Source organism: Orycteropus afer, unplaced genomic scaffold (assembly GCF_000298275.1).
Source record: "Orycteropus afer afer isolate SDZICR_OR568_19922 unplaced genomic scaffold, OryAfe1.0 scaffold00201, whole genome shotgun sequence".
NCBI classification, from domain to species: Eukaryota; Metazoa; Chordata; class Mammalia; order Tubulidentata; family Orycteropodidae; genus Orycteropus; species Orycteropus afer.
Genome location: NW_006921788.1, coordinates 3,984,539 through 4,001,471, shown reverse-complemented (window position 1 = coordinate 4,001,471; position 16,933 = coordinate 3,984,539). Strand labels below are relative to the sequence as shown.

The 16,933-nt window shown below is 39.1% G+C and overlaps 1 protein-coding gene across 1 annotated transcript in view; it reads left to right on the top strand.

Moving 5' to 3' along the window:
* MAGI1 (membrane associated guanylate kinase, WW and PDZ domain containing 1) overlaps positions 1–16,933 on the top strand; it is a 915,229-nt gene that overhangs the window by 876,510 nt on the left and 21,786 nt on the right. The window contains exons 14-17 of the mRNA XM_042781953.1: positions 6,634–6,850; positions 10,986–11,069; positions 13,843–13,934; positions 15,810–16,002. Coding sequence (XP_042637887.1) covers positions 6,634–6,850; positions 10,986–11,069; positions 13,843–13,934; positions 15,810–16,002 — 586 coding nt within the window. The remainder of the gene's footprint in view (positions 1–6,633; positions 6,851–10,985; positions 11,070–13,842; positions 13,935–15,809; positions 16,003–16,933) is intronic.

The following is a 16,933-nucleotide window of genomic DNA, read 5'->3' as shown; positions in this document are numbered from 1 at the left end:
ATGAAAGTCTCTGGAGTTTCCCAACAGCCTGAGCAATGTAGGAGACCACATTTCCTTGGTAATATTGTCAGATCAAAAAAAGCACCCCATATTCACTTCACAAAAAAACCACACTGCCATCAAGTCGGATCCGATTCATAGTGACCCCTCCTTGGGTTTCCGAGGAAGTATCACTATGGAAGTAGATTGCCCAACCTTTCTTCCAAGGAGTGGCTGGTGGGTTTGAACCACAAGCCTTCTGGTTAGCAGTCAAATGCCTTAGGCACTACGCTACCAGAGCTCCCCCATATTCACTTGGGAGACAAAACTTTTCCCAGTTTCTAAAAAATGTGGAGTTGTCACGTAGGGAACATTGAATACTGTGCAAGGCATTTTCTTCAACAACCTCTTTGTAGCAAATGCAGCAAGCTGAAAGATAGAAATAATGACAGGTTTCCATTCCACTGTCCTCTGTTCCTCTCTCCTGGAAGGGATGCTAAGAAAACTGCCCTGAACTAGTCATTAAAAGAAATGGGAGAGAAACACAAAGACCTAGATAAGGTGCTTAGGGAGTGCCCCCTGCCTGAATCCTCCTGTTTTATGTGCCTTGCCTTCTTGCACTCTCCAGGTTGTTAGAGGACCCCTCTTCCTTCTTATCCCCTTAGCTGCTTGTCTGACAACCAAGGTAATAATAGAATTGGTCAAAGCTCCTACAGGCTACAAAGAGCAGCAGTAAGAGAAGTAGATGGGAGAAGGATTAGGGTTACTTAAGCAAATCTCTGGGTGGTGCAGTTGATATGCTTGGCTGCTGAGTGAATGGTTGGTGGTTCAAGTCCATCCAGAAACACCTCAGAAGAAAGGCCTGGCAATCTACTTTCTAGAATACCCTGTGGAACCCAGTCCTACTCTGGCACACATGGGATAGCCATGAGTTGGAGCTGACTTGAAGGCAATTGATTACTGCCTAACAAGTCCCCTTGCCTCTCCCCTCCCACAACTTCTCATGTTCTTGACTTTTTGGGATACTAGACAGTAGACTTTGTCACTGTTTTTTATTTCTTTAAAACATTTATTGAGAACTAAAATTCATTTTCATATTCAATCACTCCTTTCCTTTTCTTCTCCTTTAACCCCTTTTGCCTGCCTTTTTGGATGAAATCATCTGACTTAGACTCATAAATGAGGGACAAAAGAGACAAAAAGAAAGACCATCTTCTGCTTTGGCTTAGATTTGAGTCTTTGATTTTTCACACAACCTTTAATGACATTGGCCTAATGTCTCATCAGCACTTGGACTTTTTCCTGTTGTCCATGTAAATCGCTGCAGTAGCCTTCAGTTTTGGCAGATAAGTGAATTGTAAATAATTTTGCTTTAAAATGGATCGATTTGTCATTTCTAAGCCACATGAATTCTTTTCATGATTTAAGCTTCTAAGTGCTGTCCGTATTCATTTGCTCTTCTGAGCAAATATTTTCAGTTCATTTTGTAAGTACCTCCATTTCAAAATCATTCTGTGAAATCCTAATGAGCTGATTTTTCTCCCCATTTCCATTTATAAAAATCATTGCATTTTCCCGATTTTCCTGGCCTGACAGCAGTAAGTTCTAAGGAGATTGGTACGTTTTTATTTTGAAAGGTCTTGTGACATACGTTCATGGCTAGGTATGACCATAGACCTTTATGAAATTTTCAAAATCAAGCCTATTTCCTTTCTCTGGTTGGCTCTGATTTGAGATTCAGAAAGAAAAATTTTGCTTAAAATATATCAGTGTAGTGACAACAGTTGCATTGAAAATGCCCATCTCAATATATGGTACCTCTTCCCATCCAGTGTTGAAACTGGAAACCTGGGAGGTGGATGTCCTTGTTTCTGCAGTGTCCTCATTCTCCTCTCCTCACTCATTCTGGCACCAAAAGACCTCTGATTTCACTGTTATTCTCCATTGTCAATACTTCTACCCTAGCATAAACCAGCCTGGTCCCTCACCTGGACTGCAACAACACTCTCCTGACTGGTCTTCCTGCTTTCACTTCTGTCCCCTTCAGTTAATTCACCACCTAGAAGCCAGAACAAATTTTCTGGAAATTAGATCATGACATGTCCCTACTTTAAGTCCATTAGTGGATCTCCCCTACCCCTACCCCCACCCTTGAATTTAGAATGAAGCCCAAACTCCTCACAGTGGTCTACAGGGTCCTTGCATTATCTGATATCCATGTTCATTGCTGGTTGCCCCACTCCCTTGCTGTATCACGCTAGACTTCTCTCTTTTATTCAGACATTCCAAGCTCATTTTTGCCTTGGGGACGTAGCATATGTTCTTTTGGTATAATGGAATGTTTTCCCAGAGACCTTTCCTTATCACTTCTCTAAAGAACATTATTGTATGCTATTATCAATCTATTATGATTATTTAAATCTGCCTACATGATTGCACACATACACCTAGATACATAATCAAGTATAAATGCTTATCTGTTATAGCTGCCAGAATTTGGCACATAGTAAGTGATCAGTATTTATTCTTTGGATAAGTGAATAAATTTATTTCAGGTAGTCACTCAGGAAGGCCTAGTCTGGACATTTTGTCATGGGTCTAGTAGGTGGTTCGCCATCTGTTTGTGTTCTTAGTTTGCATTGTGTTACTTTAATAGATGTGAAAATGTATCTTTTCTGCATATACTTGTCTTTGGGCGAGTTTCTCACCTAGACAAATGAGGTGAAAGACAATCACATTAGATGCAAATCTGATCCTGTGCCATAACTAGTTCAGAAGTGAATTTATTCTCTTGCCCCAAGTCTTCTGGGAGGTAAACGAGACTCGTGAAGAGGCAAATAAATTGACTTTAATTTGAACGCTATATAAACACTGCCTTTCTCCTGGACAATTCTGGGCTCTAACCAGGTAAAAGACAACATCATAGCTAATTAGCATGCTCACAGAAAACAAAAGATATGTTTTAAACTTTTCCAGACACAGTATAGCTTCCAAAACCCAGAGTGCCAACACAATATCAAGTACAGAATGCATCTTCAAATTAAGTTTATTTTCATAATTGAACTTGAGAAGAGATATAAAATGAGGTTCAATTTTATTAGCAGGAAATCAAAGAAGCTTCTAGGGTGTTGTGTATTTAATCCATCAGTTAGAATATGCCAGTTAGTGATAGTTTAGTAGTGAGGAAATGTTTAGAGCATGCTCTCCAAGTGTTGTTTTACTTCTATTTTCCACATTTCAGGGAAAAAAGTTAGGTGACATGTAAAAGGGCCGTAGGGGTGAGGTTTGACTGAGAGGCAGTTTTGCCAAACTCATTTCAGATTGTGTCTGTCGTTTTGTGTTAAATTGGACCTAAATGAGTCATTTACTGGGGAGGTGTGAAAAAGTGTTATAATTTGAAAAGTGATCCAAATGTTTCCACTAAGTTTCATTTGTACACTATGGTGTGGTGTGACTTCCTTTCAGTAAGCTTAAGGAATTCAGATCCTCCATGTCAGGAGATGGTTCTGAGACAAGATATCTGAAGGGTCTTAGAAACCCATGTCACAGTATGCAGAATCTATGTGTGTGCATGTATGTGTATGTGTGTGTTTGTGGTAAAGCACATGTGTCTTTTTTATGAGAGAAAGGTCTAGCTATTTTGTTAGACTCTCAGTTGGGCAGGGTTGTCAGAAAGATACTTGTTTGCAGTTCAGGAAAAGGGGTTGAGTGGGAAAGGTTCCAATTAGGTATCAAAGGAAAATAGCCCAAGAAGAGCCATATAGTCATAGCCTTCCTACTTTGGGGAAAATGGGACAGGGACTGCAGTATAACCCCAAAAATGAAGATGAGGTTGAACACTTGATTCAGGTAATCCCACCATGTGCTCACTCTGCCTTTCCCGGGGGAGGCTTTGCAAACAGTGGTCTCCACATAAAGGACTGGTGAGCTAGTGCTCCAAAGGATAGAGACTTGCTTTAAATGGGAGGTGAATTCAGCCTTGACCAGCTGTCCTTGAACCTGGCATCTGCTACTCACTTGAGGAACCAAGAGAGAATAGGCACACATTTGAAGGGAGTCATGCAACTTTCAGGGTAAGCTCAAGTTTTTTATTCACTGGGTTATTTGCTTTTACATTTAAAATATCATTTTCCCCCTTGAAAGTTGAACAGAAATAAGACACTAACAAAATCTGAAAATAGAAATTAACAGTCTTCAGTAATACTATTTACCAAGGTTAATTTCAAAATGAAAATAGCTTCAACTTTTGCCTTGATTATAAAAACATACTGTGTGCATTCTAAAAATAAAATGTAGGCAATCACAGAAGTACAAAGATAAGAGTAAGAAAAACTTATAATCCAACTTTTTTTTTAAAAAAAAAGTATACTAACATATGTATACATCAAAAATAGGCTGATACTGTGCATGCTCGTTCATAACTGGGACCCCTTTCCAAGACCACGTGGAAGAGAAAAACAAATCTAGATGGACAAGAGAATGGGATTTGTATCTATTATTAACATTTTCTTACCCTGAAGATCTTCAGCATTTCTCCAGGGGAAGCAAGAAGGCAGTTATTGCGCTTCTAGAGGCTGAAACTTGGCCCTGAATTTAGGCCTTAGAGAGAGAACACTGTTGGAAGTCGGCAGAACAAATTCTCTTCCAAGTCTTTGGATGCTAATCCATCCAGGTCTAGCTGAGCACCTCCTCAAAGAGTTCTTTAAGAATTCTGATGATATGAGGTTATGATGAAGTTTATCCCCTACCACCTCAAAAAAAATCCATGTGTTTTGCTGACATCTTCACCAGAGTATATTGACCCTTTGAACATGAGTGAATTAAGTCCATCATGCAGTTTTACCAAGACTTCTGTGCTATCTTATAATATGATCCTCAGGTTTTCCCCACGTTCACACCAAGTATGATTTTAAAATATGTGTCTTATCCTCATTAAAGGAGGTCTGGTGGTGTAGTGGGTAAGACATTTGGCTGCTAACCCCAAGGTTCGTGGTTCAAACCCATCATATGCTCTGCAGGAGGAAGATGAGACAGTCTACTTCTGTGAAGATTTACAGCCTTGGAAACTCAATAGGGGTTGCTATGAGTAGGAATCAACTCAGTGACAATGGGTTTGGTTTTTTTGGTGCCCTCATTAAGCACATGCCAAATTTTCCTCAACTTTGAATCCTTGCCAAAATCCGTATTCATATTTGTAATATGTAACAGTCAAGGGCAAATGAAGTTTTTGTCCACTTTGAGCTTTCTTCAGATACTTGTTTCAAAGCAAGGACTATATGGGGAGAATGTCGAGGGACCTGAGAAATTAAATGCAAGACACCTTGGAAATTTCCAGGAAGATGAAAGATAGAGGATACATGGGATGAGAATGAGGAAGAATTGTTGTGATACTATTGATTGAGTGGCCAAGTGGTAGATTTTGGTGCTATAAAAACTTTAGGGAAATGGACTGATCTAGGTCAGTGATTTAATAAACTACTTTGAAAGCATAAGCTGTAAGGATTCTTCAGAGAGGAATAAGATGCCCCTTCTGTTCCTCTACCCCTTTACACTGCTCTCAAAGCAGATCAGTAAGATCACATGGTGTGTTTTGTGGACGCAGGATCCCAGGATTGGATAGCATGGGCTTTATTTACTTATTTAAAAATGGATGTTAGTAAACCCCTAGGATTAGTATTTTATTGGAGAAAATAAGAACTAAAATGACCTTATTTTCCACCCAGTGTTTTTTCCTCCCACTAGGTTTTGCCCTCCCTCCATTCACTCCTTATTCAAGTAAAGATCATTTCATAAAATGGGAAAGATCTTTGTTGAATGGGTTTTAATGAACATGAAATTGCTCACTGTGTTGAAATTTAAATGAAACTCTTCTCCTTTGACCACTACTTGAACTTTTGACAAGTTGAAAATCTAAGACGTTTGACCCTCTGAGTTCAACCTATATGTAAAGTGTGACCTTGGTGTTTGACCAAGAGTAGTGTCAGGAGTTCAAGAAGTGAAATTACATGCCTACAAAATTGATTAGCTAAGAATTATTCATAAAATATTTATATATTTATAAGTGCCACTGAACATATAGTTCAAGGCATGATTTGTAAATAGTGTGATCCTTATTCTTGAGTTCCTTACAGTCTGGAAGAACTGATGGAAAATCTATCTACAAGGAGGAGTTGGGCGTGATATTATTAAAGATGCAAGGCATGGAGAAAGAAGGAGTATTTTTAGCACTGATTGTATTTCTTCTAGGTGTTACAGATTTATGTTTAAACCACTCATAGTACTTTGTATCACGTATTTTTGTTTGGAAAAAAAAAAAAAAGATGTTAAAAGTCATACATCTTGTAATAAATGAGACTAGAGTCTTAGCCGAGAACCCATGATGAAAATTGGATTTGTTTCCTGCCACAGCCTAGAGAGCGGTGTGGTTTGTGATTATGTCTTCCCATCTGGCCCGCCCCTCTCTCTGTCTGCCAATCACCTGGGAATTTATCTGCATTCAGCATTAGCTGAAGAAAGGTGGAAGCCAAAATGTTGTTGATGTATTTATGTATGTGTGTGCAGAAGTGCTGAACAAAGACAAGCTGATTGAAAACACCCACTCAGAGAACCAATAATAACTTTCTCTTCTTGTCCCTTTCACTTACTTCCTTTCAGCAACCACTGGAAAGGAAAGACAGCCAGAATAGTTCTCAGCACAGTGTTTCCAGCCACCGAAGTCTGCACACAGCATCCCCAAGCCACAGCACACAGGTGCTTCCCGAGTACTCACCTGCAGAGGCCCCAGCTGCAGATCAGACTGACAGCTCTGGGCAGAAAAAACCAGATCCTTTCAAAATCTGGGCCCAGTCCAGGAGCATGTATGAAAACCGACGTGAGTAGCCCCCTGGCTCTTGTCCTCACTACATCCCTCCCTAGGCTTCAAATTTTCTCTTGAGGCTTACAAAGATAGAAAGAATTTCAGGTTGTAAACCAGATACAGGTATATTAGGTTGGGCAGTGGAAATGTCTCAGAGCCACCAGTAGAATTTCATGGATATTCATGGAAAATCCATTATGTCTTCATTGTTGTGGGGTTGGGGTAGAAATGGATGGTCATCAAATAAATGGCCTGGATAAAAATGGATCTATTTTCCCCTTCAGTTGAAAGAAATGATGGAGAAGAGCTGCAGTGTTGTTAATTCTACCCTGAGTGGAGACTCTGGCATGCTCTGAGCTCATGTATTCAGAGACAGCTCTGATACACAATACAACATAAATATGATTGCTTTGAATTGCAGCAGTAATAAGAGGAAATTAAATGCTTTCTTAATGGGCTCTTGATTTTTACCAATACTGGTAAATTTTTTCCCCATTATCAGCCTTTCTAAACAGTTCCCTGAAAGAAAGAAAAAGCAGTAAGTGGTTTTTGTCCTTTAATTATTTGTACAATTGTTAAGTGTGTTCCTTTGACTTTACCTTTTCAACAAATATGAGATAGTGGAGGTGTGCTCGCTCTGTAATCTGTAACTTCTTGGCTTGTCTAACATAATATCTCTCTCGTGTTGAATGTCTTACCTTTTATTATGAAATAATTTCCAAAGAATATTGAATAGAAATAACATCCTTTTGTCTTATCAATGAAAGTTGTTAAGATGCTTCCGTTTTAGTGATGCACATCGGCTTTTTATTTGTGTTCTGGTGCTGACATTTTCCCATGGGTGTGTTTTGTGAGGATGAGTTGACTATGAAGTACAGTCCCCTCATTGTCTGTTTTTGGCATAGGATAGGAGAGAATGTATAAGTAGAGAGGAGGCCACATATAGTGAAGAGTCTAAGAGAAACTAGAAGAGAAAAAAGAATCATTTTGCCTATGCCCCTTACCATAAGGAGTTCTGGTGGTGCAGTGGTTAAAGCATTTTGCTTGAACCTACCAGCTGCTTCATGAGAGAATGATGAAGCAGTCTCCTTCCATAAAGATTTACAAGTTTAGAAAACCCTTTGGGCAGATTCTACTTAGTCCTATAGGGTTGCTATGAGTTGGAATCAATCTGATGGAAGTGGATTTGGGTCCACCCCTCACCGTGGATTTCCTTCACAGTCACAGTTATATTTACCTCTCAGACAAAATCCCCATGAAGTCATGGTAAGAGGTTGTATGAGGTAGTTCAGCCTCTTGCCTACCCACTTGGAATTGATATATTTCTTTTGCTGGCTGAAGCATGCATTGAGAGACTTTCACCTTCTCTGTGACCCAAGTACAATAGGGGAGTGAAGCCAAATCCCTGTCTGAGAAGGAAAGTCAACCATACTGCTAGGTGAAACATAACTGTTAGGGACCATGAGGCAAATCTGGAGACTTGCTACTTACCACATATTAGAAGTAAGAGATCCCTCCATCCTTTTCTTTTTCAAGGGAGAAATACCATTGTTCTTTTACTGTAAGAGTGTGTATTGTTAAATAGGTTGTTTGAACTAAGGGTTTACAATGTGGACAAAAGACAGATAATATGTGAAATGGATTTATTTAGTTCCTATAGACTAGAAGGATACCCCTATAGTCTCCCTGAGGCCAGGCAAGAAGAAATGAAGTTGCGTTTGGAACATTTCTCCTAAGGAGTAGATGCTGAGTATGAACCTGGGGTTCTATCCTCGCTGTGTCTCCTCACTAATTGTAGAGATGTCATTGAAGAAATGTTTTCTGAGAGGCATATTTTCACATTCCCTCCACAGTTCTCTCTAACCATATGGCTCCTCCAATCAATGGCTTAACTTCAGTTGATGTTGAGATATTGCTTTATTGACTGTGCCTCTGCCTTTCTCAATACAGTACACAGTTATGACTGAGCTTTCCATGTATGAATCTTTTTGTGATAAAATAAATGGTGTTCTGAACTACTGGTGGGGGCCCCATGGATTGACAGAAAATTTCAGTGCATCTGTTCAATGGGAAGCTGCAGCTCAAATGCCAGACTCATCCCGATTTAAGCCCGTTTTTCTTAAGAATTTACAGTTTAATCCAATTTTTTAAGAAAAGTTTTCACAAGAAAAATATGTGAACTTGTCACAGCCAGCTGCTTTAAGCATTGAAACTGATCAGGTGACAGCCAGGCCCAAATATTCAGAAGAGTGCTAGTTTTGTTCTTCACTTTCTTTAACATCTAAGGGATAGGAAACAGCAGCACAAATGAAAGTGTCTTTTCAGTGATTGGAGGCAGGAGCAGGTTATCCAGTAAGCAAGGTAAGCATGGGCTGACTTGTGCTTGCTTACTAATGTGTAGTGAACAATTTCATATGGCTTTCTGCTTACTGAGTAGTCTGTCCCTGTCAGGGATTGTAAATTTGAAAAGAGCCTTTGATTCTGTAGGAAGGTGCTCTGGGGTTGGGGAGAGACAGATGCCAGCCATACCTAGAAGAATCTTTGATGTGGTGAAAAAATATGAAATTGTTCAGTACAGATTAGTAAGTAAGCACAAATAAGCCAGTGCTTACCTGACTTGTTGGGTAATCTGATACTGATGGGAGTACCTGTAATTGAATGATAGTAGCTGCCTAATAGATGTTAAGGTTTGCATGGATTTCTCCCTCACTACTAAATGAGGATAATGATGAGACTTTTCCCCCAGAGGTAACTATTCTGAAGCTGTCACAGATTTTCTTCTTTTCATATGAACTGACATCATTCTTGTCTTTGAGTCAGCATTTGCTTTATCCACAGATCAGTTTTTGCCATTCCCTTAGGTAGTTTTATAGCATGTGTTTCGGGGAAAAACAAATACAGTATGTACCCTCGTTAGATTGGATATCTTGCACTACCCTCACCCCCAAGACATATTAAAATATGTGAAGTAGTACAGGTAAAATAGGAAAATTGCAGTCAGTAACAGCACCTTAACTGTACCCCTTTTTGTTGAAAATATATTTTTATTATATTTTATTTTACTATTAAAGGCAGTGTGAAGATTAACAGAGTCTCTGATCAAATTCCTTCACATGGCCCATGTGTTCTGCACAATCCTGTGTTCTTGATATGCCCACCTGTCCAAAATGAGAGGGGGCAGTGAATCAATCTGAATTGTAGGTATAATAATGGATCCTTTTGAAGGGCTTAAATGTTTAATTAAAAACAAAGGCAAGCTTTAAAAGTCCTGTAAAAGCCATATTGCCCATTCTATCTTTTCTCTAGATAACATACTAATTATGCACACATGTCTTTAAAAAGGACATTGATGTAGTCTTATTAGGAAGCAAATGTTCAGGAAAACCAGCTAGCATCCAATATTGTTTACTGTGGAAGAAGTGATAAAGCTTATTGTTGAAACTTTGCCTGTTCACACAATAGTTTGGAGAGAAAAAAGCTCAAAGATGTCTTATCATCCTATATTGTAAACGTATCATGCTCTGGACACATGTGCTTACAAATTTGGAGATGGTGTTTCGGCATCTTTATCATAGTGAGTTTAAAGAGCTTGGGCGTGCATCTAGATTAAAAGAGCTATGATGACAATTCCTATTTGTGTGTTTGTTCAGATCTTGAACAGATCTGATGATTTGTGTCTCTATAAACATAAGACTATTCTGGTTTGAACTATATAGAATTTACCTGAACAGGTCATAGTAAAAGTATGAATTTCATGTGGAACTTTAATAAATGCAGTAGTGCAACAGTTGACAAAAGTATTTAAAAATTTTGAAAGGAAGTAAGAGTTTAGAGAAATCTTCTAAAGTTCATGACATGATTAAAATAAGGTCATACAAGAATGTGTACTTAAGGGTCTAATTAAAAATGAAGAGTCTAAGATGGTAATTGTAGTTTTACGAAATCCGTTTGGTACAACTGTGAATTCTAGCTTTTTGACCAAAAACAACAACAAAAAAAAATCAGTATGAATAAACGAAAAATTCAAAAAGTCATGACCTTTCCTGTGAAAGTTGAACTGCACATTCCTTATCAATCAAAACTAAATTGAAATGAACTAATAGAAAGCACATACATTACACTTTGCAAAATTGTGAAATTAATATTCTAGCTATGTCACCTTCGCCTGCATCGGGATTGAGCAAGGGTGAAAGAGAGAGAGAAATCAATTCCACGAACTTTGGAGAATGTCAGAGTAAGAATCCACTGAAAACTTTTATTTTTCCATTATTATTCATCCTGTTCAATGTTCCCACTGTTCTGGGGGGGGGGGGGGCTGGGGAAATGCTCCAAAAACGGAGGAAAGAAAGACAAAGGCCATGGGGGAATGTGCTTTGGCACTCTTGTTGACCAAGAGTAGACCAAAGAAGATGAAATAAAAAGTAATGTGCATGTCTTTGCAGAGTTTGGAAATGTGTTGTGCATCTGTAGCAATGGAGTCACCAAGAGGTCTCTTTTCCAACCTGGTGTTTCCATTCCTTCTAATTATCAAAGGAAGTCCTTTGACTGCTTTACTGGATTGACTTTGGTCTTATGTAAAGGTGATTAACTGTTGAGAGTGTTCCCTACACAAGGGCTTGAAAATGAAGAATACTGGATTTTTTTTACTTTTATTTGACATAGCCTCACTCAAAAAAAAAAAAAAAAAGTGATATGAATATCAGAAAGATGGTTCCACACTGCTGCCTCCTAAGAACTTAATTCTAGTACAATTTGCCTGAAATGAAGAGAACAATCCTCTGGTGTATGCAGATGAGAAACCTCAATGCCTCTGTGAAGAAAAGGGGTCAGAGGCAACAGAAGAGAGGAAGTCTCTAATATCAAAATATGTTTGAGTTCTGCTATCTCACCAAAGTTATTTATTTGGGTAAATGGCATTTAGTTGGTGGAAGAGTATAATTGTTAAAATACTGACATTATATCCAAAAGGCTTCCTTCGTGACATGCCTGTGTGTTGTTCTGTTGTGTTTGTTCCCGTGTTTGTGACTAGTCATTGGTGTCTCTAACATCTTTGGTGTCATTGGGCATCTTCCTTCTCTGTAGACTAGCTCTTTAAATAAATTTGCCATTCTTCTGTTGAATCTCAGACAGAAACAAATGTGGTTTTTTTTTTTTTTTTTTTTTTTCTTATGGACTAAACTGTGTGATAAACCTAAGTTTCTCAGCCACAGCCTCCCATACCATGATAGCTGACACCTAAAGGAGCAATTTAGGCAGGGACTTGCTATACATTTGGTGTCCCTGTAGGATGGGCAAATGTTTCTGTGTTAAAAGATGCTGAGAAAAATAACATAGGTCTAGGATGGAGGTCTCTGTAGAGGCTGTTTCATTCTTGACAAAAATGCCACACATTCGGAAGACGTAAGGCAGACTCTGCCAGGAGACTGGTGATGGCTGGAAAGCACTCGTGGACTATTTGGGTAATAATCCTCATGCTCAAGTGAACCAAAGATGGAGACATAACTTGATTTAATTTGTTGTTTCAAAGAAACCATTACAAAAAATACCCTTTAACTAGCTACTCGAACAGAAAGAAAATATTGTTACCTTAGCATGCACAAAAAGATATTCACCTCAAATTGAGTTTATGGGAGTTCTATGATAAGTTTTGCTCCATGTTCCATGACATTTTGCAGCTTAGCCTCAGCAATTACAATAAGAGCATGTTGGATAAAAAGAATCCATTTCAAGCTGTGGTATTAAGATAGCTCAAGAAAAATATCGCATTCAAACATCTCTGACTAGTACTTACCTATTCCTTTCCTTTCTTCTCTCTTGGCTTATTCAGTCACTGAGCTTTTTAAACTTGTGAGTGAGTCACTAAAAAGGGACATCGCTTACCAACTTGAAGTCTAAACAACCACCTCCTTCTTTCCTATCCCATTGTACAAAATTGGAGAAGAATATAATTCGCAGACCTACACATTCCTTCAACCCTAAATCCAATTAATTAAATAAACCAGAAGGTGTACAGAAAAGTAGTTGGAAGATCTCCTTTGGGCCAACTAAATTTTATTTTTTATCTTTAAATAAAAGCTATGTCATTTTATAGACCATAAAACACACTATGTACACATTACAAGATTAAATAAGAATTAAATAGAAATAACCCTTTTTTATTACTGTAGTTAAGTACTAAAGTATTACGAACAATTTCATGTGCATTAAACATTTTCTTATGGAAATTACTTTTCTTTTAAAATATGAGATTTTCATTTTAAAGTCCTGGAGTGTTACTGAGTTGAGAATATCCACTTGTTAGATAATAAATTAATACATGCAATGTTGAAAAATAAAAGCACTCGGTCACTTTGTCAATGAGATAGGGTCTTTTGTTGTCACCCTTGCTCTTAAGGATGAAGAAGGCTATCTTTTGGTAATAGAACTAAAATCATAGTAAACTTTGAAAATTTGGATGGAAAATTAGGATAGAAAGTTAGAAACTAACTTTATTTGGCAAAAATTATCTAACAGATCAAATATTAGCATTACTGATCTTCATGACTTAAGGGTGAAAAGTGATTTAACAGGACTTTTCGATCCTTAGAATCAACTTCTGCTTCGGAGGTTACTCTGACTTAGCATGAGCTGACTTCTTGAGCATGGTCCCACCTTGGTGAGGCAGCACATAATGATTCTAATTTTCTTAAATGCCCCTTGCAACAATATTGAGAGGAGGAGTAGTCAGAGCTGACTTCTGGTTTAGCTCTGGCTTGATTTGGAATTATCAAACAGTGATTAGTCCTTTGGAAAAAAAGAAAGGGCTCAGTGACAGTTCCCATCATTTCCTTTCATTTGTTGTCATCCATTATCTCACCCATATAGCTGATTTTGTCTTCTTGCCTATAGTAGAAAACTTCCATCTGCTCGCCTCCCATCAGTATTGGTCCTGTGATTGTGTTCCCCTTAGGGGCACAATTCCTTTTATCAGAGAAATAAAGTCTCCTTTCCTTTTTCCATCTCTGCAGTTCCAGATTACCAAGAACAAGACATCTTCCTATGGAGAAAAGAGACTGGATTTGGATTTAGGATTCTTGGTGGAAATGAACCAGGGGAACCTGTGAGTCTTTTGTGTACCTTTTGCCCTAGTGCTTCTTTCTGAGACTTCAAAGAAATTGGCATAGTGACATATCACCAAGATTTGAGTCCAGCTACGTGTGATACTAGGAGCTCTGGTAGCGCAGTGCCTAAGGCACTTGACTGCTAACCAGAAGGCTGGCGGTTCAAATCCACCAGGCATTCCTCAGAAGGAAGGTTCTACTACTACTTCCGTAGTGATACCGCCTCGGAAACCCAAGGAGGAGTCGCTATGAGTCGAGGCCGACTCGACGGCGCATAACAACAACAACAACAACGTGCGATACTGAGCCTTTTTATCTTGAGCAAAGTGTGGCTTACTCATTAGATTTTGTGGAGTTCTTTTTGTCTTGAGTAAGAAGGGACAATATCCTTTCTAAAAAGTTTACGTTAGTGTTTGTGAAAAATGGCAGCTATAGCATCTGGAGACAGCCTGGCTACCTGGCAGGGAGCGGCTGGTGGGTCTGAACTGCTAGCCTTGGGTGTGGCAGCTGACTGCCCAAGGCCCTGAGGCCATCCCAGGGAGCTCTGGTAGCATAGTGCCTAAGGCACTTGACTGCTAATCAGAAGGCTGGCCGTTCAAACCCACTAACCACTCCTCGGAAGGAAGATGGGGCAACCTACTTCCGTAGTGATACTGCCTCGGAAACCCAAGGAGGGGTCACTATGCGTCTGGTCCAACTCGATGGCACATAACAACAACAACAACATAGCATCTGGTATTCCTCATCAGGGAAGATGGAAACAAAACAAAATAGTAATAAATAGTCACTGTCAAGTTGATTCTGACTGGCAACTCCATGTATTGCAGAGTAGAACTGCATTCCATGGTGTTTTCATGGCTGTGACCTTTTGGAATTGACTTCAAGGCAGTGGGTTTGGTTTACTATGTGCAGGACTCCATGCTAAATGCTTTTAGTGTACATTTTATCATTTATTCATCAAATTAATGAATTTATCCCCATGTCACATAAACAAACAAAGATACAAAAATGTTGATTAACTTGCCCAAGATCACAGAGCTAGTAAATGGAAGGGCTGGAATACTGCCTGACTCCAGAGCCTATATTCTTAACCACTGTTTGTCCATGTTCTTTGTAAGTTACAAATGCCAAGTAAAGGTAATTGTATCCCTGTTATCTACTTGGAGGGCAAGGAAGCACAAATATTTTAGCTGAAGTTCAGCAAATGGTGAATATAATAGTAAGATACTAAAGAATGCAGAGATAAGGAAGTCAAGGTAGGCTTTGCTTGGCTCATGCATTTTTTTAACAATATTTATTGTGCATTCTCTATTGCTAGGCACAGTGCTAAGCCCTTAAAGAAAAGCAATTATTACTACTAATTAGAAGAGTTTTATAAAAGGAGAGTTCTTATGTAGATAGGAAAGGTGAAAAGGGGGGAGTAAAGTGATTTATGGAGCCCCTGCGTCATGTAAAAATTGTTAACACATTTGGCTGCTAATCAAAAGGTTGAAGGTTTGAGTCCACTCAGAGATGCCTTAAAAGAAAGACCTAGAAATCTACTTCCAAAAAAATCAGCCATTGAAAACCCTGTGGAGCACTGTTCTATTCTGACACACAGGGGTCACCATGAGTCAGAATTGACTCAATGGCAACTGGTAAAGTGATTTATATCTGCAAAGAAGTAAAGGAAAAAATGGGTCATCCAGCAGACCACAGATAAACATTATGGCACTTAGCACAATGCCTGGTACACAGTGGTTGCTCAATAAATGTTTGAGACATAAATGCAGGCAAAAATGAATGAATTCACTTGTTCTCAAAGACGTGAAAGTCACAGTTGTGATAATATATTGAGAGGGCAATGTTTCATCCATTGTCTAATTACTCAACAGATTTATATCGGTCACATTGTACCGCTGGGTGCTGCTGATACGGACGGCCGCCTGAGGTCTGGAGATGAATTAATCTGTGTCGATGGGACACCAGTAATTGGAAAATCACACCAGCTTGTGGTCCAGCTTATGCAACAAGCTGCCAAGCAGGGCCACGTCAATCTCACAGTGCGGCGTAAAGTCATGTTTGCAGGTATGTTTTTCATTCATTCCTTCAGTGCACTGTCACTTTATGCACAGAAAAGGCTCTCCTTCCTGTGTCTGCCTCCTCAAGCATCTATTTTAGCAAATGTTTGCAAATGTGATCAAGTTCAGTATTTCCAGATGGTTTGCTTCTCTCACCCCATGCAAAACTCCTGTCATTCAAAAGTACTTTACTGTGTCATTTGCACATGTTCAGCAAAGGCTTCTATAAGAAGGCTAGTTGAACATACATTACTTCCCCTCACCCCCTGACAGCTAAAGCTTACTCATCCTTTTCATTTGATGATCATTCACAACAAAAGAGGTCATTATAAAAGTCAGAAGAGCTGTAAGGTCACATTAAAAGTTAGTGATTTCTTACTCTGTTTTTGAATGCCATTGTATTAAAGCGAGAATTTTCTCATCTCTACAAATAATTTGTAGAGCTGGCTGGTTCCAGGTCATTTTTGATTACTTCCTCCAGACCACAATCTTCATAGTTCTGTAGCTCTCCAAGTAGTACATATCCTTTAAGGCTCAAGTATAACCTTCTCTGTGAAATCTTCAGAAATCCGTTCTTTCCTCCAACTGCCTTTTTGCCATCCTTGTGACTCATGCTTCACTTCTGTATCCAAATACAGGGGCTGACTCTCGGCCCAATAGTTAACAAGATGTACATGCAGACCAGTCAACCCAGGATGACGTACCCACATACTCTATGGTAATGCATCCCTTAGAGCAATAGACCACAGGACACCAGAGGACCAACATTCAAACTGAGGAAATGCAGGACAAACAGGAGAGCATAATTATGAGGGGCACAGGGGGAGGGTTACAGGGTAGAGGCGGGAGGAGACTGGGTTGGGGTTGCACATGGTAAATGGGGAATGAAACTAAATGTACACATATCATTGAATGTGAAACAAGCTCTTAAAAGAAAA